The 26,974-nt window shown below is 35.9% G+C and overlaps 1 protein-coding gene across 4 annotated transcripts in view; it reads left to right on the forward strand.

Moving 5' to 3' along the window:
• Positions 1-26,974, forward strand: part of LOC150095098 (HEAT repeat-containing protein 5B) — a 665,516-nt gene that overhangs the window by 307,234 nt on the left and 331,308 nt on the right. For all 4 annotated transcript variants that reach the window (XM_090410861.1, XM_090410863.1, XM_090410862.1 and 1 more), the window contains one exon: positions 2,049-2,255. In XM_090410861.1, the coding sequence (XP_090266987.1) occupies positions 2,049-2,255 (207 nt within the window). The remainder of the gene's footprint in view (positions 1-2,048; positions 2,256-26,974) is intronic.

Here is a 26,974-nt window from a genome sequence, read left to right on the forward strand (position 1 = left end):
TTTCTCACAAAAATGCAACCCCCCTCCCCCCTTGATACACTATCCCCACCAAACCATCACTGATGCAGGGTGATGACCTCTGTATCCTGAGTACTATGGCATGTGCTGTGAGACCATCCGAGGCATATACCCAGTCATTTTGGTGGTTTATTCATTGATGAAAATTTTCTCATCTGTGAAGACGATATCTCTGCCTGTTGTTCTCATACCACTGGAGAAATGGCTTTGATTTTATAACCCTGTGTTATGGTGTTAGAAAGTAGCCAGTAAAACAATGATAGGCTCTCATCCCCAGGTCAGTTAGTACACATGACATTGTTCCCTGCTAAACATTCATCTACTATGACATCACTTTTTGTGTTCTCATAGGATTACAGCAGAGGTAGTGTACCTTCACAGCTCACACAAGCTGTTACATCCTAATGCAGTGTAATAGACCTCTTCTTTGGTGGTCAGATACATCTTCTGTATTGTTATAATAGATAATATTCCGATACACAAACATCCTTCTCATCCTGAGTGTTTTTAGCCTGTTGAAAATAACAGGCGGCTGCATTCCAATCTTGTGAAGTGCTAGTACAGCTACATGGTTCTCATAATCTCCCTGCTGCATATTAACCCATACAGTTAGACAACTCTCTCTCTCTACTCAGAAACACATGAATGTTGGCTGTACACAGCACCACTATAATGAAACTGAGCTCATTTAATTTTGTGGGCAGCATGGGGATGTGCAGAAGTTGTAATAGCATTTATGGCTAGACTGTGTATACTTCCTCTAAACAGAGGAAGTAACTAGGTTATTCAGTGTACCTACAATTTCTGAAAGTAGATCTGCTGTCCTATGCCTTATTCATGTGTATTTGGTAGTTGGCCATAAGGAAGATTACCTAGGAGTGCACAATACAATTTTAAGTTTACTATATATTCTTCTATAGAACCAATAGGAGCAATACAAACCTCATGTTCAGAAAATTCTAAATATATTTTGATGTTATATTTGAGTTTGAACAGGTTGGATTAAGGCTCTAAAGAAGGTACGCCTACTTTCTGCCATATTGGCCCCAGAGTGGCACCTCGTTCGAGCTCTTGATTTTTTCGACTTTATAGCGAAATGGGAGGTTGTTCTGCTCCAAATTGTACAAACAGGCATTCTAAAGGATTCAATCTCTATTGATGAAAATTAAGCCAGCAATAGGGAATTATTAATATTAAATAAAAAATAACTTCAATTTTGCCAAGAATTGTTTAAATAACTGTATAACCAATAATAAAGGACATGGGAAGTCTTTTCTTTACGAATTCCACGAAAAATGAATGCTTATGAACATTATACAGCTACTTCTTTTTACTGATAAATGATACAAGCTTTAACCTACAAAACTAGAAAATGCAGAAGAAAGAATGGTGCGTGTAGGCGTATCTTCTATTTAGAGCCTTAGGTTGTATATTAGGAAATAAGGATGTCATATTAACTCACTATATATTTGACATCGGACAGATCCAGACATATAGAAATTTTGCAACTCAGTAAGATTAGAATATCTCTTTTGTTTTTATTCTTTGGCTTATTAGGCTTACTGGTTTTTATCATGGAAATAATTTATCCATTACAACTACTTAAACATGTTCAAGTTTTTGAATGTTTTGGTTTTCAGACTTGTTTTTTTTTTTTTTTTTTTTTAAGGAATTGCAGTTTTCATTGATAAACTTAGTGATTATTATTAGTTCTAGATAAATCATCAGAGACAAAAATTAATAATCGATTAGAAATGGATAGAGATATTTGTTACTGTGACATGAAAATGCCTCTAATGGCAATATAAGATTCTCAGTGCAACTCATTGAATTCAGATTGACTAAAATAGTACTCAAATATTGGAATAATTTTTTAGTATTATACTTTTGAGAAAAAGGCTATACTAGAGGAATATTACGTAATGAATTTTTTTCCTAATATGAATAAAATAATTCTGAATATAATCTATACATAATTTTAAAATGTGGTTTGTATAATTAACTAACTAGTTAAATATTTGCTATTTTAGGGAGAAGCTGTTCCTGGTCCCCTTCCATTAGGAGTATCAGTTATTGATATGTCTGTGGTGTTGTATGGCTTAGTCTTTCCACATGTTGCATTTAAACATCGTCTCCAGATGCTTGAACACTTTTCTGAATGCATTCGTCACACTAAAGCTACACGTCAAGAAGCTGTTCAAATTAACATATTTACTGCTTTTCTTAATGCTCTTAAGGTTAGTAATATTATCAAATTATGAATAGACTATGCATATAAAATTGTCTAAGGGAAAAATAAATTAGTAATATGAGAACAGTTATATTTCAAGATGATTATCTCTTTTTGTCTTCAAGGTGAACATACAATATTTGGACTATTACATAAAGCAAGAATGAAAATGAAAGCAAATGTTATAATAAAGTGCAATATATTTTCTGCTCTATGGATAGTAGACTAATTATTTTAGGATGGAATTAAACTTTCCAAGAAATTATATTCTTGTTTAATCCTTTATCTAAGTGTAAGCAAATAAAGTTTGCATGTGAAGTAACTTCATGACAGGGCTACTTGTGTATAGAGGCTAATGACTTCACTTCAGTTGCAATTAGTATCCCATAATGCAAGGCACATACCCTACCAACAGTCCTTCCCCATAATGCATAGCATTATGGGGAAGGACTGTTGGTAGAGGGGGTGCAAGAAAGCCTGATAGTATTAGGAGAAAGACAAGACAGATGGATAGTATGAGAGATAGAAAAAAAAAAAAAACCTCAGCTCTTTTATATAAAAGAGCTGTGGCTATCAGTTTACCTTTTTCACTAATCTCATGCAGATGAACAACCAAAACACCAATTGAAACTAAAGCACAAAGATGACTGATACCCAGGTGGTTAGCCTTATCTGAGTTAGCCACCGTGAATTGACCTTCTCTGCCTGGGATTGCTCTCCAGTCATCCCTGTGATTAACCATAAGACCACATTAAATTAAGAGGATGGAACCATTTAAAAACCTCTCACAGCAAAAATAGACAGAATTTTATCTCCTCCTGGTAAATATTGTATTATGCTGGTGGTCTACATCATCATACGTATCAAGGATTTAAGCCTAGCATGGCCTGTTCTGGCCTTAGAAGTCATTGTTTAAGAGGACATCCTGGTTTTCTTTTTCCTAATGGCTTGTACTTTAAGGCTTGTTTTGGTAATCTTTCTGTTTTCATTCTTTGAACGTGTTCCATCCATTTATGTTTATATTTTTTTATTTTTTCTATTACTGGTTCTTGGTTTAATTCTTTCATAATATCTTCGTTTCTTTTGTGATCAAATAGGGGGTATACTTTGCAGTTTTTCTCATAAACTTCATTTCTGCTGTTGTTAATCTTTGTTTGTCTTTTTGTTTTATTGTCCAGATTTTGCTTCCATACATTAAGACTGGTAAGGCTAATGTATTGTATACTTTTAGCCTGGTTTGTTTTTGAACTAGGTTTGGTTTAAATATAGAGTTAATTACACCTGTTATTTTTAAATATTTTGCAATTTTTATGTTTATATCTTTTTCATTTTCATATGTGATCATACATCCTAGGTAGTTAAATGAATTCACCTGTTCTAAGATCTTGTTATCTATTACTATTTTAGTTCTTGCTGGATCTTGTCCTTTAAAGGCCATAGTTTTTGATTTTTCCATTGATATTATCATATCATAATCTTTGGATATCTCATTTAGATTTAAAATAGCTTTCTGTAAGTTATCTTCAGAATTTGTAATTATTATTTGGTCGTCTGCAAAGAGGAGAGTGTTTAAGTTAACTGTAGGTGAAAGTTTAATTCCTTGATGTAAATTTTTACTCCATTTTATTATTATTTCATTTAAGTAGATATTAAAAAGAGTTGCTGAGAGGGGACATCCCTGTCGGACCCCTTGGTTTATCTCTCTTGTATATGATAGCTCGTGATTTAATCTTATTTGTATTTGATTATTTTCATATATACTTGTGATAACTTTTAGGATATTATTTGGTATTTGTCTTTCTTTTAATATGTTAAATAATATGTTTCTTTTAACTTTGTCGAATGCTTTTTCAAAGTCAATAAATGCAGTATGTGTTTCTAAATTATATTCTCTTCTTTTCTCTATTATTAATTTTAGGCAAAAGGCTGGGGCTATACATGATCATCCTTTTCTAAATCCATTCTGTACGTCTAGAATAAAGTTTTCGGAATATTTCATTAGTTTGTTATTTAAGATTCTGCTATATATTTTGTAACAGGAATTTAGTATACTGATACCTCTATAGTTTTTAGGGCCATCTCTATTACCTTTCTTAAAGATAGGAATCACAATTGCTTTTTTCCATTCTATTGGGAGGATACCAGTTGAGTAAATTTTATTTAACTACATGACTTAACCAAAAATTTGATATCTCCTAGAATGCTTCCTTCTAAATACAAAAATCATCTGAGTGAACAATAAAATTTCCACAATATAATATTATAAAGCATTTGTATGCCATATTGCTGGTTTTCAAATCCATATTTCTTAATAAATGGTATTTTAATTCAGTAATTATAAAAATCAATAAAAGCTGTTATAGAGAATCACTCAAAAATGAGCTAAAAAAAGTTAAACACAGCTACTACCATTGATGATGCTAATGAAATATTAACAAAATCTATCTTGAATTGTGCACTAGAAATAGGAGGTGTAAAAAGGCACCAAGGAGAGGAAAAACTAAGACAGAAAACCTTAGATCTGATGAAGAAAAGAAGAGATTTGAATGACACCAATAAAATAGAATATACGGAAATTTGTAAAACAATATGTAAAAGGATGAAACATGAATTTAGATCGTATAATACTAGGAAAATTAAAGAAACAATAGTAATATGAAGGTCCTAAGATGAACATTATCAGTTGGAACAAAGGAAATAGCTGCTGTAAGAAAAAGTGGTGAACTGATAAAAAATAGAGATGCAATAATCAAAAGAATTCAGTAATTTTATACTGAACTCTATGAAGACAAAGACTGGGACATCCAAGAATCATCTATGGATAACTTGAGTGAGGAAGAACATGATGCCCCTGAGATCTTACAAGGTGAAGTGAAAATGGCACTGTGGGAAATGAAGAATGGAAAGGCCCCAGGAGAAGATGGAATTATGGTAGACTTCTTAAAACTAGGAGGAAACCCTGTCATCAAACAGTTGAGTAAACTCTTCAATAAATGCCTAAAACAGAGAAAAATTCCAAAAAATTGGAACAATTCACTTCTAATATTAATTTTTAAAAAGGGCAATAAGGAAGAAATTAAAAACTACAGACCTATAAGCCTACTCCCCACCATATATAAAGGTTTCACAAAAATTATAAATAATAGAATAAAATCTAAACTAGAGGGAATGCAATCCTGTGAACAAGCTGGATTTAGGAAGAATTACAATACTTTGGACCATATTCACACATTAAGACAGCTCATTGAAAAATCAATTGAATACAATAAACCCTTATGTCTGGCCTATATAGACTATGAAAAAGCATTTGATTCAGTTGAAAGATCTGCAACACTAAAAGCACTTGAAACCCAGGGAACTGAGAAACCATATATTGAAACACTAAAACATATTTTCAATAATGCAACTTCTGTAATTAAATTATATAAAAACAGTGAAAAGTTCCCAATACAAAAAGGCATCCAACAAGGTGACACCATATCTCCCAAATTATTTACAGCTGCACTAGAGGAAGTCTTTAGAAGCCTTGATTGGGAAACAAAAGGAATAAACATAAATGGAGAAAGGCTGCATCATCTGAAATTTGCAGATATTGTCCTGATAGTAGATAAACTTGAAAATCTGGAAGAAAGGCTAAATCAGCCAAATGAACCCTACAGAGAAATTGGATTAAAAATAAATAGAGAAAAAACAAAAATAATAATGAATAAATACATAAACCATAGAACTATCAAAGTTGAAAACCATGAAATAGAACAAGTTACTTCATATGTATATTTGGGCCAATTGTTATCCTTTGAGGAGTGCCAAAGAAAAGAGATTAAATGAAGAATTCACCTTGGATGGATGGCTTATGGGAAAATGAGAGACATATTCAGAAGTGACATCCCTATGAGTCTAAACAGGAAAGCTTTTGACCAGTGCATACTTCCTGTCCTGACATATGGAGGAGAAACATGGACTTTAACAGAAGCCCTAAACAAAAAGCTGAGAACAACACAACATCGCATGGAAAGAAGTATGCTAAAAATAATATTAAGAGGTAGGAAGACAAATATCTGGATAAGATCTCAAACAGATGTTATGGATATTGTAAAATACATTAAACAGGCTAAGTGGAGATGGGCTGGCCATATTGCCAGATGCAGTGACGAGAGATGGACTAGAAAAACAACAGAGTGGAGACCAATGAATGGAGCAAGACAAAGAGGAAGACCGAGAAGAAGGTGGAGCAATGAACTGGAACAAATTGCAGGAGAGATGGATGGGAGAGGCAGAAAGCCGAGTGATCTGGAAAATCATGGGGGAGACCTTTGTCCAGCAGCGGACAGAACCAGAAGGTTGAAGAAGAAGAATTATAAAAATCAAAATTCTCTTCCCATTGCTGACAGATGGTGGGTACTGCAAAAAAATAACCTGTTCAGTTGTAATGGAATGCCCAACACGTTACATAATCTGTTCTAGCTATGCAAGACAAGAGAGCAGCTGTAGAATGCATGTTATTATTATTATTATTACCTGACACCTCCAGGAAGTCCAAGGACTCATCGAGGGAGGACACTTACTCTACAAATCTCTGTCTCTACCACTCATCCACCAGTGCCATCACCACTACTATTTTCACAGACAATCACAAACATCCATGCCCACGGCAGGATCTGAACCCATAGCTTTTTGGCTGAAGAGCGGATACGCTAACCATTCGACCAACCAACCAGGCTGGCGAAAACTGTACCTGCAAGAGATCGAACCTGGGACCTTCTGCGTGTTAGACGGATGTGATAACCACTACACCACGAGCACCTTAATGTTCTTCTGTTTCCAAATGTAACAGATGTTACAAATTAAATCTCCAATGTCAAAGTACCTCCATTTGATGGTATTAACTGAATGGCGACCATATGCAATTCTCCAAGAAAGATCCCTCCTGTTCGGGTATCTTTGGAACCTCAATGAGTTATGAAACAAAGTGTTGTTGTCAGTATCCAACTGCAGAAGTTTGCAGTGAAAGAGATTAAAGATTTCTTTATACCAAATTTTACTTCTTTTAATGAAAACAATGGCAATGCCAAAATGTTGTAGCAGTCTTAGAGGCACAGAATGTTATAGTATTCAGGAACAATCTCAGCTTTTGGACCTTTATAATCATTTACCCCAAACGGGGGAAGAATGAAAACCCAGTTAGTACTGGAGAAGGTCTGCACATGTGTGATTGGTCTGCAATATATTATGGATTTTTGAAGCTGTGTTGTTTATATAGGAGACTGTTAAGACTGGATGCCCAAATCGTACATGATTTGATAGTTGAAGAAATTCTTTTTGATATCAGCTGGACCAAAAAAATTGCACAGACTTACTATATAATTGCTTTTCTTTAGCTCCTGTTATGTCTATAATATTATGTACCAACTTAAATTTTTTTTTGGGGGTGCTTAAGGGTCAAAGCTGTATAACTGAGAGGAGACCTCCACATAGCCTTTAAAGGAATACGGAGAACCGACCAGGGCTTCTGACCTAATGTCCAATCCTCACCTTCTCGTGGTGCACCCTGTTGGGTATCTACTTGGATACTGAACGGACGAGGATGGGCTGGCAATTTGGGATTTAGTCGACCAAATTGTATTATTGGTTAAACCAAAATATAGAATGATGGTACAACATGACAAAATTTCATGCTGGCTGGGGCGTCGCCCGGTTAAACAAGGCCCCCGTTGTTTTCGCCAGGGAACCAGGGCGAACAGCGAAAAGTCAGCTACTGGAACAAATCTGAAAGCACACCCCAACCCAACATCACCAGAGTTAAAGATCGGTACTATCAACATAAGAAGCCTGAATGGCAAAGAAATGGAGCTAGCTGAAGAATTAGATAAGTACCAGATCGACATAATAGGGGTGACTGAAACAAAAAAGACAAAAACTGGGGAGATCTTTCTGAGCACTAAATACAAAATGTTATATTCAGGCAATGACAATCAAGGAAAAGGAGTAGCCATAGTATTCAACACAAAATACGAGGCTAATCTTCTTGAATGGCAGTCAGTCTCAAGTAGAGTAATGTGGGCAAATATGAGAATGGGGAACTGGACAATGAGACTTATTTGTGCCTATGGTCCCACAGAAGGTTCTACTAAGGTAGAAGTGGAGGAATTTTTTGATGCTTTAGAAAAAGCAACTGACACAATGAAAAATGAAAAGTTGGTCCTTGTTGGGGATCTAAATAGCAGAGTAGGAAATGATTGTGAGACATACAAAAATATTTTGGGAAAATTTGGAGAAAAGAGCAAAGCTAATAATAATGGCAAATATCTGTTGGATTTCTGCTCAGGACATGGACTGGTTATTACTAACACCATGTTCCAACATAAAAATGTGCACAAATTCACATGGAGAGAAGAGGCTAGGAATAAGAAAAGTCTCATTGACTATGTTATTGTTGATAGTGATGTTTTCTCCCTGGTGCAGGACACCAGAGTGTACAGAGGATTTGAAATTGGAAGTGATCACTATTTAGTCTTGAGCAGGATAAAATTGAATTTCATATTGAAAAGAAAGAAAGAAAACATGTAAGAAAGTTTTAAAGCGAATAAAAGTTGAGCAGCTCTCAGATGTGAGCTGTAGACTAAAATACACAAAGATTATTGAAGGAAAAATGAAAGAGTTTGAGAACAGGAATCAAACCTTGGAGATTCATTTGCAAACTCTGAAGAAAACATTGATTGATTCTGCCAGAGAGGCATGTGGTGAGGTTGTTTGTAAGGATAAAAAAATCAGAACTCCCTGCTGGACACAGGAGGTTAAAGAGGCGGTGAAGGAAAAGAAGAAAGCATATCAAAAGTTCCTGGCAAATAAGTCAGCTTGTGCTCTTAGAGAATATAGAGACAAATGCAAGAATGCTAAACACTGTGTAAAACTAGCTAAACAAAAGTCATGGGAGGACTTTGGCAAGAATATAGAAAATAAATATCAAGAAAGTGGCAAAATATTCTGGAGGTTGTTGAAGAAGCTTAAGAATGGAGGAAAGAGTGCTATAAAAGGAATTAGAGATGATAAAGGTGACATGAAAACGGGAGAAAAAGATATCCTTGAAGTATGGAGTAATTACTTTGAAAAACTGCTAAATGAAACAAGCAGTGATAACAGCACAGTGGTAAAAAACACTGACCAGGCATGCAGTCAGGAATACATATCCATACTTGAAATAGAAAATGGCATCAAAGGCTTGAAATGTGGAAAGGCAGCAGGAGTAGATGATATTCGACCAGAAATGCTGAAGTATGGTGGTATAAGAGTCTTACAGTGGCTGCACTGCATAGTTCAGAAAGCCTGGACAGAGGGACGAATTCCCGATGATTGGAGTTGAGCTCTCATAGTACCCATATATAAAAAGGGAAATAAAACTGCATGTGAGAATTACAGAGGTATTTCCCTACTGAGTGTTCCTGGCAAGATCTATGCAAGTATACTTGAGAAACGGTTGAGAAGAATTGTGGAAGAAAAGCTTGGTGAAGAACAAGCTGGATTCAGGCCAAATTGAGGCTATCAGGATCATATCTTCACTTTACGACAAATAGTCGAGAAAGCATGGGAATATATCAAAGATCTGTATTTAAGTTTTGTCGATCTGGAAAAGGCATATGACAAGGTGCCAAGAGAGAAGTTATTCAATACGCTGCAGTTATATGGTGTCAATGGGACATTATATCAAGCAATACTTAGTCTTTATTTGAGTTGTAAGTCAGCAGTTAGAATTGAAGGAAGTACAGGAAGATGGTTTAATGTTAAATCTGGTGTGAGACAAGGATGTACATTATCCCCTCTGTTATTCATCATCTATATGGATCGCATTATGAAGGAAAGTGGTATTAAACATGATATCGAAATTGGAGATGTTAATGTCAGCTCTTTGCTTTATGCGGATGATGTTATACTTCTAAATAAATCCGCTACAAGTCTGCAAGATTCTCTGACTAAATTGAATAGCTGTTGTAATAGATATGGTATGAAGGTCAGCAGTAAAAAGACAAAGACAATGAAAATAGGCAGAATCATTGAAAATGTCAACTGTGTTGTGAATGGAGAACCTGTGGAACAAGTAAAACATTTCAGCTATTTAGGCACGATTTTTACTGAAGATGGTAAATTAAATATAGAAATAGACAACAGAATCATCAAAGCTGGTATGGTGGGAAGTCAATTGAATAAATTCATATGGAATAAGAGAGAAATTAGTCGGAACACTAAATTAGCTGTATACAAGACAGTGTTCAAACCAGTTTTAACTTATGGATCTGAGAGCTGGGTCAGAAGTAAAACACTTGACCAAAGACTAGAGACTGCAGATATGAGAGTCCTGAGAAAGATTAGAGGAGTGAACAGATGGCATCAATGGCAATATCATATTAAAAATGAGGATATTAGGAAAGAACTTGACATTGTCAGCATCCAGGAATGCATTAGCAGAGCTAATCTCAGGTGGTATGGTCACTTAAACATAATGGGCGAGGAAAGATTAGCAAAACAAGTGTTCTCTTCCAGGTTGGCAGGAAAACGACCGAGAGGAAGACCAAGATATAGGTGGATTGATACGATACAAAGTGCTTTAGACGATAGAAATATAAGAGCTGATAATTTTGGAGTGTTGACAAGTAACAGACTGATTTGGAGGAAAATTGTAGATAGGAAATTAATAATGATGTAATTTTTTTCATGTAGTACTATTATATCCTGTACACCCCTTGAGGGTACATGGCAGGAATTTGATGATGATGATGAACTTAAATTTTTATTTAATGTCTAAACATTTGATTGAGCTACTTTTTTACAAAAAAATTAAGTAAAGATGTTTGAATTGTGCTCGACTTTTTCATCTTGTCATGCAATTTGCGATAGCTGGTAATCACTTTATCAAGAATTTGGCCGACTTCAACACTTTGTTCCATATCAGGATCAGCATCAAACAAAATTTCATTAGTATACTCAATGTGATTGAAAACTAGCTCAAGTTCTTTTGTAGTTAGCTTCTTAGTCATAACATTCTCTTCTTCATAAGCACGCTGTTTTTCTAGTTGAAGGAGATCATTCTCACTTAAATATTCTAAATGGGAATCGAGCAAGTTTCTTGCATCTTCATTATCCTGTTCATTAAATCCAATTGTGCTGATTTCTTCAATAATGTTAGATCTTCGATTTTGAGCACGATAAACTAACATAGGCTTGATTTTAAAGTCTCCTTCTGCATTGCCTCCTAATAAAAGCACAAGACAATCTTTAGATACTTTGTATCCTGGTTGAGATGCTTCAGTTTTAGATAGGAAAGTTTTTGTTGGCATACACTTCCACAGAGACCAATTTCGTCAACGGTGAATATTTGTCATCATACTTCTGAATTATGTTTTGCAATTCTTCAGGAAACTTGGCCACAGAATCTCTATCAGCACTAGCAGATTCCCCAGTTATTCTTACATTATGTAGTCTGGTTCAATTTAAAACAGTGAAATGATCCTAAACTTGCAGTAAAACTTTCACATTCCTCTTGAAATTTGGTCTCTTTCAATGAGGTAAAAATCTTGAGAGCTTTTGCCTGAATATTCCCTGTGCTAAGACGTATTTTTTGTTGGTTATAATCCTCAATCCAGATTGATAGAAGATGCTCCATCTCGATCATTAACCTCCCTACCGGCCAATGTGGATGAAATAGTGACACCAAATTGCACTTCTTATCCATGTTATTCAATGGGTTTTAGAGCTTCGTATCCAGATTTAGCTTGAGTCATGGCCGGTTGGGGGGTTAAATGGGCTTCTATTTCGGGTGATCTGCATGCTTAAAGAAGCAGTAGCAACTTTTCCTTGTTCTTTGTATTCTTTGCTCTTATTTAATATAGTCCAAACTGTAGACTCACTGTATCCTAGGTCTCGCACAATCATTTTACTAGTGCTAGTTTCACGTCTCTTAATGACTTCCAGCTTTTCCGCTCTCTGCAATTTGGCGACAAAAAATTTTGCATAATGTAAAATTTCACATAACATAAAAAAAATGCGTTAAGTGATTAATCACTCGCTTAAAGCAGAAAATAGTATCATTTCACTCAATTGCACTAACTGATTATTGTGCATATCGAATTCGCGTTAAGCGAGGTTTTTTTGTAGTTAGTATTAAATAGAGAAATAAGGTCTCCAGCTGCTGATTAAGGTGTGATCTCTATTAGGTTTTGGAATGAAGATGGTATTATGGCTTGCTACAAATTCACTTGGTATGTGTCCTAAGAAGAGAAATGAATTAAACAGTATAACTGGAATGGGGAGAATAAAATCCCAGGCCTCGCAGTAAAGTTTATCCCTAGACCATCAGGTCCTGGAGATTTTCTTGTCTGGCATTCTTTATAGGTTATAGTAACTGCTGTCAATGGGTTTGTCAATCCTGTCTTGGATATGAACAGGAAAGCCATTAATGTTCCATGAGTTATAATTTCCCACAGTACTATTGTGTTCAAACAGATTTTTTGTAGTGTTTTTGAAAGGAGTCAAGGATGTCTTGAGTGGTGGACCATGTCTTCACCACCAACTAGATTTAAGTGATAGTCCTTTCTTCGCAGAATTTAGTGAATTGTCTATTAAGAATGCAGCAAGGGCTATCTGCAAAATACTGCTGCTGCATTCTTATTTAAAAATTTCTTTCTTCTACTTGTTTCTACCTTTCCACTTCTATTTCTATGTTAATGTTTCTAATAATGTTGCTACATTCTATATCATTGTGTTGGTTTGCTACGAACCAGCTTCTCTCTTTATATAGGTCTTCCAACTTTTTTCTTTTGAAATCAGTTCTGTTCCTTTCCCCATTCAATCATATTCTGTTTTACTGCTTGTTTGAATTTTAAACACATATCCTAGTTCCAGGTAAAATTATTCCAATTTGAACAGAGGGTCTGGAATTTGGTTGATAAGATCAATGGAAAATTTGGAAGGCTCCAAGGTCCAGAACTGATCTCTACTTGTTCCATGCAGCAGAATTTAAATAAACTAGATTATTTAAATTCTAGTTTATTTAAATTTATTTATTAAATTGTATGATTGACATGTTGATGTCAAGATGTTTTATCTGAATTATCCTATTTATAAGGGAAGAAGAGATATAAATATTATCAAGACTGGTACCAATACCTTGATTCATGTACATGTAAGCCTGAAGATTAGGATTGCAAATCCTCCATATGTCTACTAGTTGAGCATTGTCGAGACATGTTTTTAACTGTGCATATTCCACTTTTTCATTTCTTGGGTGTCCTTCTATTTTATCTAATTTATTTATTTGTATGGGTTCCTCCCATTCCTCATCCATCCCTAAGGACTGGTTGAGTGCTCCTAATGAGGAATTAAGTATGTATTTATGATTGTAAATCTGTGTGTGTTCACGGGCCAATTTGCCTGTTCTGAGGGAGAAAAAACCTGTTTCCAGGTAAGAAAACCTTCTGCCTCAGTTTGAGACCAGTTAACTCACCTTTAGTTGAAAGAGACCAGATAAAGGTTCCTCACATCATGGACGGGAATCAAACCCAGGTGTTTCCGACCAAAGGACTTTGTCTATACCGACTGAGCTACAGAGGCTCTATTTTGTCTAATATAGAGTTTTCTATACAATTCCAGTCCCCAACTGCTATGATGTAGTGGGCACCATATAAATATGGCTCCAATTCCTGGAAGAATTTTTGTCTGTCTATTGGATGGAGCATAAACTATAAACCTTATTATACATCCACAGTATTTCCAGTCTATTGTCAAGATTCTCCCTTCTGCATCCCTTTGGATATTACAGAATGACCCAAGGATGGGGAAAGAATAAGAATGCCTACTCCAGTCCTGTTAAATCTTCCAGAGTTCCAATAAGAAAGAAGTGGATATCTATCTGTTAAAGTTTTTATATCTTTATCTGCAGAAGTATGTTTCTTGAAGAAACAAAAACCTGGTTATTATGGTGTAGTATAAGTTTCTATATAGTTTCTTGTTTAATTTGCGTGTGGAATTCTCGTACATTTAATGAGGCCATGCAGAAAAAAGATGCTATTGATCTGTGAAGGAGCAGTTGTGTAGCCTGCTTCTTGTAAACTGTTTTCCAGTTTTTTACAGTTGCCTTTCATTATTTCAGATTCATGCCTGTCATTCTTGATCTGGAAGCTAGTTATTTTCTTTTCATGTAGATGATAATCATACTGAGAAAACTTTGTATCAGTAAACATTATTATTGTTTCTTTAATTGTATCTCTTGCTTTCCCTTTATTATTACTTCTTTTTTTTTATTTAGATTTTAGTTCCCCTTTTTAACACATCTTTTTGATTTTTTTTTGTTTATCCTCAATTTTTTTTTAATAATTCATCTTTCCTTTTTGATGATCTTGTCTGCTAAGTTCTTTCAGTTGTCTTACTTGCTTTTCTGTTTCTTCTACAGTTTCTCCTTGTACAAGAGTTTCATGTGTTTGCATTTCATCTTGTATCTGTTCAGTTGTTATACTAGGTTTCATTGTTGGTAATTTCAGCTGACATTGTTCCACCCATATTTGACCGGGAAAGTGGCTCCTGCAGTTCTGGAATTTTGGGGCTAATTTCTGGCTGATTTGGGCATGCACTTTTTTGCAATTTTACCAAGTGTAGTTTATTTACAGTTTATTTCGGAAAGAAAGCAATGACAAATTTAACCAACATCTTTAAAGATAAAGATATTAGCCTCGCAACAAAAATCAGAATCGTGAAAACAATGGTATTCCGTGTGGTACTATATGGATATGAAAGTTGGACCCTGAGAAAGAGTGAAAGAAGGAAGATAGATGCATTTGAATTATGGGTTTGGAGATGCTTGCTAAGAATACCATGGACTGCAAAGCAAACCAATAAATCAGTGATAGATAGAATAAAGCCAGTTCCTTGAAGCTATGATCATCATGCAAAAATTGTCATACTTCAGACATATTATGCAAGCAGGAGAAGAGGAAGACCAAGAATTAGATGGGTGGATGGAGTTAAAGAAGCAACTGGAGTGTGCTTGGAGGTTCTGAAAGAATGGTCAGGGATTAGATTGGAATGGAGAGTGTATGTTCGTGGAGTCACCAGGAGTCGGAAACGACTCGATGGAACATAACACACACACACACAGTTTATTTAAAAGTGTCGTCTTTACTAGACTGAAATGGAAGATCTGGGAATTCTTTATGCCTTTCTGATATATATATATATATATATATATATATATACAGTGTTCTAACTGGCTCTAAAAGTGCTTCCATTCTTTCAGAAAAAGTTCTGAAAGGGCAGTTAATGCGCTGTTTTAGAACATTTGCATTTCTGTGACAGTGCGCTGTTCAGAACTCGCATTTTTGAGACTCTGATTAACGATATGTTCGATCTCCATGTAGTTGAAGCATTTAGATTTGAGGCAGTTGCTACCCAAGTGATCATATAAACCACAATGCAGGCACTGCCTCTGTACTCTGGGATAGTTTACCATAACTCGGGTTGTACCGATGTTGACAAAATTTGGTACAGGCATCTTTTTATCCATTGTGAAGGTGACCTAACCAGAAAACCAGTTTGGATCTTCACCTGATAAACTCTGAATGTTTGTATAAGAATTTCGTTACTGTTCTCTCTATATTCCATTGGAAATCTTTCTATTTTTACTGTTTTAACCTGGCTTCCTACTATTACAGGAAACTGCTACCTTCAAAAGTAAAACTCTGTAATGGTTTATCCCTTGTTTCCACATCTTTAACTACAATTAAATATTTACCCTCTGCCAAATGACATGAAAGAATAAATCTTACTAGCACCAACTATCCCTTTTAAAACCTTAGTCACCCATCTTGCTTCTCCACATCCTGGAATTTCGATTCCTAGAGTTCGCACCCTTGGAGGAATTGGTACCATTATCTCAGGTGGGGAAAAAAACTAAAACTTTTGTGTTTGATTGTAAGAGAGAAAAAAAACCTCAGTACTAAGAATGAGAATTAAATAATCTCATGATACAGAAATAATTCTACATGACCAGCAAATGATATATTTGAGCTAATATAAAATGGCAGCCATGATATTGCCAAAAGTAATCCCTCACTAAAGATATCAAGAAATTATATATTTGGTTTAATCCTTTATCCAACTATAAGCAAACAAAGTTTGCACCTGAAGTATTTTCAGGATTGGGACAACTTGTATATACAACCTAATGACTTCACATCACTTGCTTTAGTATCCCATAATGCAAAACACATATTCTTGCAGACATGTATAATGCTATGCATTATGGGAAGGGTCACTATCCAGACTGGTTTTGATCTTTATTGAGGTCTCATTAGTGGGAGCCAGACCCAAAAGGGATATCAAGGATATCCCTTTTGGGTCTTCATTACATTCACATGAAGTAATGAAGAAGTCATATTTAAATATACAAGTAGCGAAAAGGTGTCGCACTGTCAAATTAAAATACTCTGGATTAGAGATAGTTGTTGGAAGTTTTTCCACTTGGTTATACTATAAATTAAAGATACCAAGAAATTATATGCTTTGTTTAATCCTTTATCCAAGTGTAAGCAAACAACGATTGCACCTTTTTTTTAGTATAACCAAGTGGAAAAACTTCCAACTATCTCTAATCCAGAATATTTTAATAAAAAGGTGTGACACCTTTTGGCTACTCATATATGAAAATATGACTTCTGCATTTCTTCAACCATAGTATCACCTCTGGGTCTGGCTCCCACTGATGAGACCTCAATAAAGGTTGAAACCAGTCTGGGTAGTGACTCTTCCCATAATGCATAGGATTAGACATGTCCATGAGGATATGTGAAGTCATTAGCTTCTATATATTAGTTGCCCCAGTCCTGAAAATATTTCAGGTGCAAACTTTGTTTGCTTACACTTGGATTAAGGATTAAACCAAGTATATAATTGCTTGTTTTCTTAATTTATAGTATAACCAAGTGGCAAAACTTACAACAACAAAAGTAATCACATAATGCAGGTATTAATCACATAATGTAGATATTAATCTACATTATGTGACTACATAATGTAATCACATAATGCAGATATTAACTGCACTACCATATATTAAGTAAATCTTAATATTTACTTTAAAAAAAAGCTAGTGCCAGTGGTGAAAAAATCACCACTAGCACCGCAAATTAAATATGATAAATCATATTTAATTTGTTAAAACATTTAGGCATAACTGCAAAATTTAGACCTTCGTTGAGTAGTTTTACAGGTTAACAACAACATAGTTGATTTTGTGTGTGTTGCCGATTCTCTCTCCTTCTCATCCATCTAGAATGGGTTGAGTCCCCTCCTAATGAGGGGTTTCTGGCATATAAATGCAGCCGGTTCGCCACTCCTCTGCTGCATCCCCTAAGGGGGTTATTCATGGCTAATCCATGTGTGTTCATCGGGCCAATTTGTAGGATAAAAAAACCCAGATAAACTGGGGGAAAAAACCCTGCTGTCCATGCCCAAGACTGGCTAATTTGGCTATGTTGCTGATTAGTTGCAGTAAAATAAAATCAAAGTGAAAAACAAACAAAAGAAAAACCAAAGTACATATCTTGCTGAAAACTGAGATGTCATCAGTGGGAGACAGACCCAGAAGTTATACCAAGGTTGAAGTAATGCAGAAATCATATATTTCCCATACAAGTAATCAAAAGGTGTCACACCTTATTACTAAAATACTCTGGATTAGAGATAGATGTTGAAAGTTTTATCACTGGGTTATACTATAAATTAAAGATGTCAAGAAATAATATTCTTGGTTTCATCCTTTATCCAAGTGTAAGCAAACAAAGTTTGCACATGAAGTAATTTCATGACTGGGCTACTTGTATATAGAGGCTAATAACCTCAAGTTACTAGTACTTTATTTGCTTACTATGCTAGTTGCCTTGGGCACTCCACCATACACCATCCTTTGATGTTTCTCAGCCATCTCCCTATCCATGCCGCCACCCTCATATCCATTGGCATTTGTTCCAGCTTATGTGATAATTTTCCATGTGGTATTCTATCAGATGCCTTTGCAAAGTCCAGCAGTATCATAGTGTAGCCATTTCCTTTATGCAATTCTGCTGTCACCTTAGATTTTGAATGTGTGGATTCATGAGTTTTCTGTTTGAATATTTTCATAGTGAATCCATGTTATCCCTTCTTTTTTTGAAGATAGATGCTGTTTTGACAAATGAAGTAACCAGGAGCAGAACCAGTGGCAAAGAGGGCCTTAATATTGGGCAGACATTTCCTTTACAGAACAAAAGGAGAATTGCGTCATTGATGAAGACATTCCTAAAGAAGGCAGTGCATCACAGTTTATAAAGATATCTTGGTTCTAAAACGTGATGTAATTTTCATAATAACATCAAGTTTCAAATTTTCAAATTTTATTTGAAATATCAAATTTATAATATCAAATGTTCATAAAAGGTGATGTAATAAAGTACTGACTATTTTTAATAAAGGTGGGGAAAAGACCTGCCAATTCTAGTGTTGCTGCTAATTTCTCGAGTCATATGTAGGACTCGGCCGGACTAGTTGGCTGAGTGGTTAGTGTATCTACTCTCCAGCCAAGAGGCTGCGGGTTCGAATCCCATGTAGGCATGGATGTTTGCAGTTGTCCACTCTCGCAATGTGAGACGCCTTCATCCTGCAGTGGGTAGAAATATAGGCTATTTATTTTTATTTTTTAATGTAGGACTATCAATTCCTTACACTGCTAGTCAAAGAGGTATGTTATTTTTATGGATTTTGGGGAACATATAGATTCTTGATAGTCTTGAATAATGTGGTATTAACTTTTTTCACAATCTCAGAATGCTAATAATTAACCTCTTTCAGTAATTTGTTACTTTTATTTCTGATTCCTTTTGTGGGGTTGTAGTTGACATCTCCATAAGTGTTATAATTATTATTTAGACTTCCATGGAGTCAAAAGCCTCATCGCGGGAGGTCCTTCCTAGGAAGCACGTCTATCAAGACTAATCGTGGGAGGTCCCTCCCAGGAAACGCAAAGTCTATCATACCACTCCTTAAACTCATTGACCGTTCCTGCTCTCACCACTCTACCAGGCAATGCATTCCATGGTTCAACCACCCTCCATGCAAAGAAACCACTCCTCACCCTCTTGCTCACAGTTTCCTTTCGTAATTTCCAGGGATGGCCCCTGTTCATCACTCCTTCCCAATGTTCAACCAAGCAAAAGAACTCCCCAGTGTCAACCCTGTAACCACCTCTCAACATTTTAAAAGTCTCAATCATATCACCTCTCCTTCTTCTACTATTCATCAAACTCTGCCATCCACATTCCCTCAGCCAATCCTCATAACCCACATTGTACAGTCCTGAAACTGTCTTTGTTATCTGCCTTTGTATCCTTTCCACAGTTAATTTATCCCCTTCAAATCCTGGGGACCAAATCTGAGAACAATAGTATAAGTGTGGTCTGATCAGGGTCTTATACAACAGAATGATAACTCTTTTATCTCTGCAGGTCAGCTTCCTTCTCATTATTGCAAGATTCCTCTGTGTTACCTTCACCACCTTTGCAATATGTCCCTTGAATTTCTGGTTTCTATCAATCATCAACCCCAGATCACTTCTCTCCTCTACTTTCTCCAATATATCTTCTCCAATAAAGTATGCAGCATCCCATCAATGTGTCCCAAACCTCAAGACCTTACATTTTGCTGCATTAAATTGAAACCCCCATTCATTTGCCCATCTGTCTAGCTTATTCAAATCCTCTTGCAGGGCTACCATATCTGCACGATTACTTATAACCCTTCCCAGCTTCACATCATCCGCAAACAACTGAATATTCCTCTGCAATCCACTGACAATGTCATTGATATAAAGGGTAAACAATATAGGTCCCAGTACTGAGCCCTGTGGGATCCCACTTGTAACCTTCTCCCTCCTTGAAGCCGCCCCACCATACACAACTCTATGATACCTATCGGACAGCCAATCCTGAATCCAGTTGACAAACCTGACATCCAAACCCATGTGCTGCAACTTAAATATCAGCCTATCATGTGAAACCCTGTCAAATGCCTTTGCTAAATCCAAGAAAATAGCAGTATATGCCTTTCCCTCATCTACTGCTCTTGTAACTTTATTATAAAAGGCTAGCATATTACTAAAACAAGAGCGCCCCTTCACAAATCCATGTTGACTCTCACAGATAACATTACCCTCATCTGTCCAGTGCTGTATACAGGGGTCCCTCACTAATTTCTCCAAAATCTTAACAACTACTGATGACACACAAACTGGCCTATAATTAGACACTTCCAGTCTGCTACCGCCCTTATGCAATGGCACTATCTTACCTTTCTTCCATTCCATGGGCACCTTTCCCGCAGCCAGACTTTCATTGAAAAGCCAGGTCAAGGGCACTGTCATTTCCCTATCACATTCTCTCAAAACTCATGGTGAAATACCATCCAGTCCCACAGCTTTACTGACATCCAGAATACTCAGTATTTGGAACACACTCTCCTCCTGCACCTCTAACCTGCCCTATCCCTCTAGTATTAAAATTTACTCCTCCAGGATGAAATACTCCAATAAAGTGTTCATTGAACAATTCCACTATGTCCTCTGCATCCATCACTCTATTCCCATTTTTATCCCACAACGTCATTCTTCCACAATCATTTCTCCTCCTACTGGCCACATAGCTAAAAAATTCTTTAGGTTTTTCTTTGGATCTTAGGGCCAATCTCTTCTCATATTCCAGTTTCACCTTCCTTACCATACTAGTCACTCTCCTGGCCTGTGTCTTATCTTCTTCATGCATCTTCTCTTCACCTGTCTCCTTGTATCTCTTCCATAGCCTCTTTTTCACATGCAGTTCCTTTAATATTGTTTGTCATCCACTTTACACCAATTTGTCCTCTTCTTCACTTGTGGAATACAGCTTACTATTGCTGCTAACAAATATTCCTTCACAATTTCCCAATCACTAATGATATCCCGGCCTTCCAGTTCCTCCCTCCATGAAACTTCCCCAAGTTGATGTCTAAGACTGTTATAATCATTTACCTTATAATTCCACATACTCCTGCAAGTCTATTCATCTTCCAAGTCAAAACCACATGGTCACTCTCTCTCCAACTGGTGGGAGAGTTGTCATCTCAGTTATTATCAACTTTTCTGATGCTATGACCATATCCAAAACGCTTTGAACCTCTTGTTCCCTCTATTACATCTTGCATAAGACATTTGTCCCTCAAGAATTCTAATAATTCCATTCCCTTATTGCTACATGAATCTTCCTCTCTGCAATTTATACTGCTGTAGTTAAAATCTCCCATAACAATCATTCTTCATGCACTTGCCAAGCTCAACTGTCTAAACATCTCCTGGTCCCCACCCTACATGGGCGGGGACCAGGAAACATACATGGTTTGTAGCAACATCCCACTAAATATCTCGTCTTGCCTATCTCTACCTCACACCATATGCTTTCAAAATCATTAGTGTCAGTGCCTTTCAAAGACTTATGTCCTCTTAGAGGACATAAGTCTTCACTTATCATAAGCAGTACTCCACCAATGATATTAGAGTACTAAAAAAATAACATAGTAGCTGGTAAAAAATAAAATTCTAGCAGAGCTTCTGAAACTTCAACGAACAGAATACCCTTAATAACCGAAGAAAGTATTTTTAACTTGGGTATAATTATGTTAAAGATACCAAGCAATTTTAAACCTGGTTTTACTCCATTTTTCCCAAGTAAGCAAACAGACAAAATGTCAAGTTTGCGCTTGCAATTGATGCAAGACTAGCTGATCCCACAGGTAGTGCAAGACCAAGGCAACTCGTGGTAAAGGTGGAGCAAGCTCTGATCACCAATCTTAATATTTACCCTTAATGCCAAAACACATCTCCAAGAAGGGGATGTATGATGTTTTGTATTAAAGGCACATTTTGTCTGTTTGCTTACTTGGGAAAAATGGAGTAAAACCAGGTTTAAAATTGCTTGGTATCTTTAACATAATTATACCCAAGTTAAAAATACTTTCTACATTTATATCTCCTCCTGAGATTTTTATTTAATAAGGTTATAACACCTTATGGTAACTTGTGTTGGTAAAATACTTACAAGCTCTGCATTACTAAATCTTGGTATTTCTAGCCTGGCTCCCACTGATGAGACCTCAATAAAGGTTGAAACCGGTCTGGGTAGTGGCCCCTTGCCTTTAATACAAAACATCATACATCCCCTTCTTGGAGATGTGTTTTGGCATTAAGGGTAAATATTAAGATTGGTGATCAGAGCTTGCTCCACCTTTACCATGAGTTGCCTTGGTCTTGCACTACCTGTGGGATCAGCTAGTCTTGCATCAATTGCAGGCGCAAACTTGACATTTTGTCTGTTTGCTTACTTGGGAAAAATGGAGTAAAACCAGGTTTAAAATTGCTTGGTATCTTTGACACCCTTAACAACCGATTATGACCTTATCAAGCTAACATGGCAAAAAAGAAGAAATTCCAGTAAATTGGAATACAGCTATATTATGTCCTATTTTTAAGAAAGGCAGTCTCATGATTAGGTACAGGGTGTTTAAAATTAAAGTACCCTTATTTAGAGCAATCCAAAGAGAAAGATCAAGTAGACAAAATATGGCTTAACCAAATCATGGAGGAAAAGATTTTGACAATAAAAAAAAAAGAGTTCACAAATGACCAATAGGGGGAAATAGGGTACCATGAGCAGGAGAAGATTATATTAATCTGAACCAGATGATATGTGATTGTGAAATGATTCAGGGTTGATGATAAATGAAGTTATTTGATGATGTTTATTTCACTAATTTCATGAAATATGATACAAAAAACATATCACATAGAACTGAAATGCCACAATGAGCTATCAAGGTTATCTGGATGATCACTGGTAGCACATAAGCCATCACGTTCAGTGTAATGGCTTATGTGCACAACCGGGAGTTGATATCATACAGCATTGGCTACAGCAGAATGCAGCTAATCTGTTGAAAAGTTTGTTTTGCACATGATGTGCAGTTTTATGTTTTGCATACCACTTGAGCCTTGCCATGCAAAATTCACAATATTTTCTCGCTCACAGTGCCATATTTCCCTTATCAGTCATTTTTGAAATAACTTTTTTATTTTCAAAATGTCTTCCCCATGATCTGGTGAGGATACCCACCAAGTTTGAGGGTATTTCTTGGTGCTGGTTCTCTCTACAGATTGTTCTGAATAGGGGGACTTTAATTTGAAACATCCTGTATCTTTCTCTCTCTTGGACATTTGCTACAAAATGTGCTAATCAGAAAGTAATTAAAAGTGTATATTTCAAACATCATCAGAGAGACTGAATATGCTTTTGTTTCTGTAAGCAAAAGTCAACAACTGATCATATTTTCACAATGACAATTGTAAGAAAAACATTAGGAATTTAATAAAGAATTACATCTAGTATTTGTGGAGACTTACAACAGAAGTATATAAATATGACAACTGTGTAATCACCACACCTGCTGCAGGGTATGTTTAAAACTGGAATATTCATTAATTTTTGAAATAAAATCTAGGTTTTAACAAGGAGATGATCTCTCACCAGCTCTGTTTAACCTAGTATTTGAAAAGTCTGAAGAGACTAAATGAACAAAGGAGACCTGATTGGGAAGAACATTGTATAGACTTATGTTAATAACATTATCTTTGGGGACTTATCAGGATGTTATACAAGCTACATCTAATTTAATTAAAGAATCTTGTTCATAACAAGCAAAAGATCAAATATACGTGCATTTTAAGGAACAGTTAGACACAATCTGACAATCTGTTGCTAATATCATATCTTTGAATAAATAGATAATTTTATATGTTTAGTAGTTGACATCAATAGCTAAATTGAAAATGCCATCATGGATATGTGTGATTTTGCAGTATATTATATCTGAGATTCTATTTGAATTTTCTGGATAATATCTGAGAATATTATCCAGAAAATTCAAAGAAAAGCTCCGTTTATCTTATCTATGGATATGACACATGTTCAGCAACAATGGGGAATAATAGAAAACCCCATTTGCAAGAAAAGTATTGAGAAAGATTTTGTACCATCTTACAAATCGAAATACTAATAACAGACTTTATGAATGAAAATATAACGAGCCATGTTTGGAGGGTAGATGGCCAGTTAAGTAGTTTAGTTTTCTAATAATTAATTTTTAGGTTGTGCTGTGTGAAAATTTCTTCGATCTTTGTCACAGGTAGATTTCAATTTGTCTTTATTATCAGCAATAACTGCTATATCTTCAGCAAATTATAGCTAGTTAATTTCAATTTCATTTATCTTAATTCCTGTTTCTATTAGTTCTGCTAATTTGTTTATTGCTTCTTCACTGTAGAGATTAAACAGTATTGGAGAAAAAGAACACCCTTGTCTTACACCTTTACATATCCTTGCTGTTTTTGTTTTGCTCTTTATTGTTTCTATGTGGGCTTCTTGGTGCTTATAGAGATTAAACATGAGCCTTTTATCTCTCCTATCTACCTTTTATTGTTTTTAAGATTTGAAAATTTGGTTCTAGTGAACACTCTCAAAGGTTTTCCTATAGGTCAAGGAAAACCATCAGAGTATTTTTATTCTTCTCAAATTTTCTTTCTGTAATTGTTCTAAGTGCTAGGATTACATCTCTTGTCTCCCTTGTTTCCTGAACCCAAACTGATATATTGTTTGGCCTTATTTGTTTATCTTTTTTCTATAACTTTTAGTATTATTTTTGAAGTATGTGATATTAGGCTTATTTTTGATGATTTTCACACTTGTCTGTATTATTTATTTTAAGAATGGAAATGACAGAGTGTTGTTTAAAGTCTTTAGGAATGATTCCAGTTTCATATATGCTGCTTGAAAGAAGTCAGTGGATCCTCCATGAACAAGGTGCGTTGTGCTATGTAATGAGTCACATGTTTGTAGTCAGTATAAATTGGAGGAATCTGATGCTCCCAAGTCATTGTAACTGTGTCTGTGCGAAATGGCTGCAAGAAGTGAACTGACAGAGTTTGAAAGAGACATTATGATAGAATGTCATGTTACAGGCCTATCTGTTTGGCAAATTGGACTATCCCAGGTCAACAATCAGTGAAACCACACTGAGATGGAAGAGTGGGAAGTCAACTATAAGTGCTGACCCACCACACTCACCGAACATGACCATAGAGTGTTGTGTAGGATAATATGTAAGAACCATCATTCGCTGGCCGATAATTGACTGCAGAGCTCCAGGCATCAACTGGAACACAAATCCGCACAACAACAATTAGAACTGAGACCCACTACATGGGTTTCCATGGTAGGACTGCAATATGCAAGCCTGAACATTACCAATATGCACATTACCTGAACCAACATGCAGCATCTTCAGTGGGACGTGGAAACTTGGAAAGTTAAAACAATCATTCGCCTACCAATAAATTGAATGCAGAGTTCTGGGCATTAACTGGAATACAAATCTGCACAAAAACAATCAGAACCAAGTCCCATAACATGGGGGTTTCCATGGTAGGACTGCAATATCTACGCTCCACATTACCCGAACCAACATGCAGCGTCTTCAGTGGCGCAAAGAGCATGTACATTGGAACTTCGAAAGCTGTGTTATGGAGCGATGAATCACTCTATACTCTCTACCAAGCAGATGGATGGGTATAGTAGATGCCCAGTGAATGTTTCTTACCAGAGTGCATAACTCCAACTATGAAATTCAGAGGTGGCGGTGTGATGGTATGATCCTGGTTTGGCCTCGAACCTCTGTTTGTGGTGCCATGAACCATGTACCCCAAAAGATATCTGAACATTCTGGATGATGCAATACTTCCTACTGTGTGGCATTTCTATGGAACTGACCATTGCCTCTTACAGCAGGACAACACATCATTTCATAAAGCTGCTGCTGCTGTACTGTGTGGTTTCTGGACATGAATATCACCACACCTGACTGGCCTCCACAGAGCCCTGATCTCAATTCTACTGAACATCTATGGGATGAACTGGAATCAAGAGACATCTGTCCTACAACTGTCTATGACCACCTTGCATGCCTATAGGGGGCCAAAATTCCCATTGATTGTTATTGTATGCTTGTGGAAAATATGTCCCGTGGGATTGCTGCAGTCATCACAGCAAAAGTAGGTCCTACATCTTATTAAGGTGGGCATCATTGCCGTTTGTTCCTCACACTATGGTGTCTGTTGATTTCTTTCCAAGCATTGTATATCCTTTATGATCTTGGATAAATATAATTTAGTTATATTTCTTGAATATTTTATTAATTAGGACATAATATTAACAATGCCTGGTGCCTTGCTAGAAGACAGTTCATTTAGTGCCCATTTAATTTCTCCTTCATCAAGCTTTGTTTTATCTTCTATGGGCCCCATTGTCTAGGTCTTTCCTTTTATAGAGTTCTTTTAGGTACTCCTTCTATCAGAAATTTTTTATCTATAAAAATGTTCACATGTTTATTTTTAATAACTGTACTTTTTTCCTTCTGCTAGCTCATGCCTTTTATAATTTTATATGCTCTATCAATTCTTCCAGTCTTGGATAAATTCTTCTATTTCTTTGCACTTCTCTCTATACGATTGTACTTTTGCTTCTTTTCATTTTCTATTTATCATATATTTTAGTTGTTTATATTTTTTCCTATTTTCAT

This window comes from Typopeltis vanoorti, chromosome 21 (genome assembly GCF_054136105.1).
Source record: "Typopeltis vanoorti isolate ZY-2024b chromosome 21, IOZ_Tvanoo_1.0, whole genome shotgun sequence".
NCBI classification, from domain to species: Eukaryota; Metazoa; Arthropoda; class Arachnida; order Uropygi; family Thelyphonidae; genus Typopeltis; species Typopeltis vanoorti.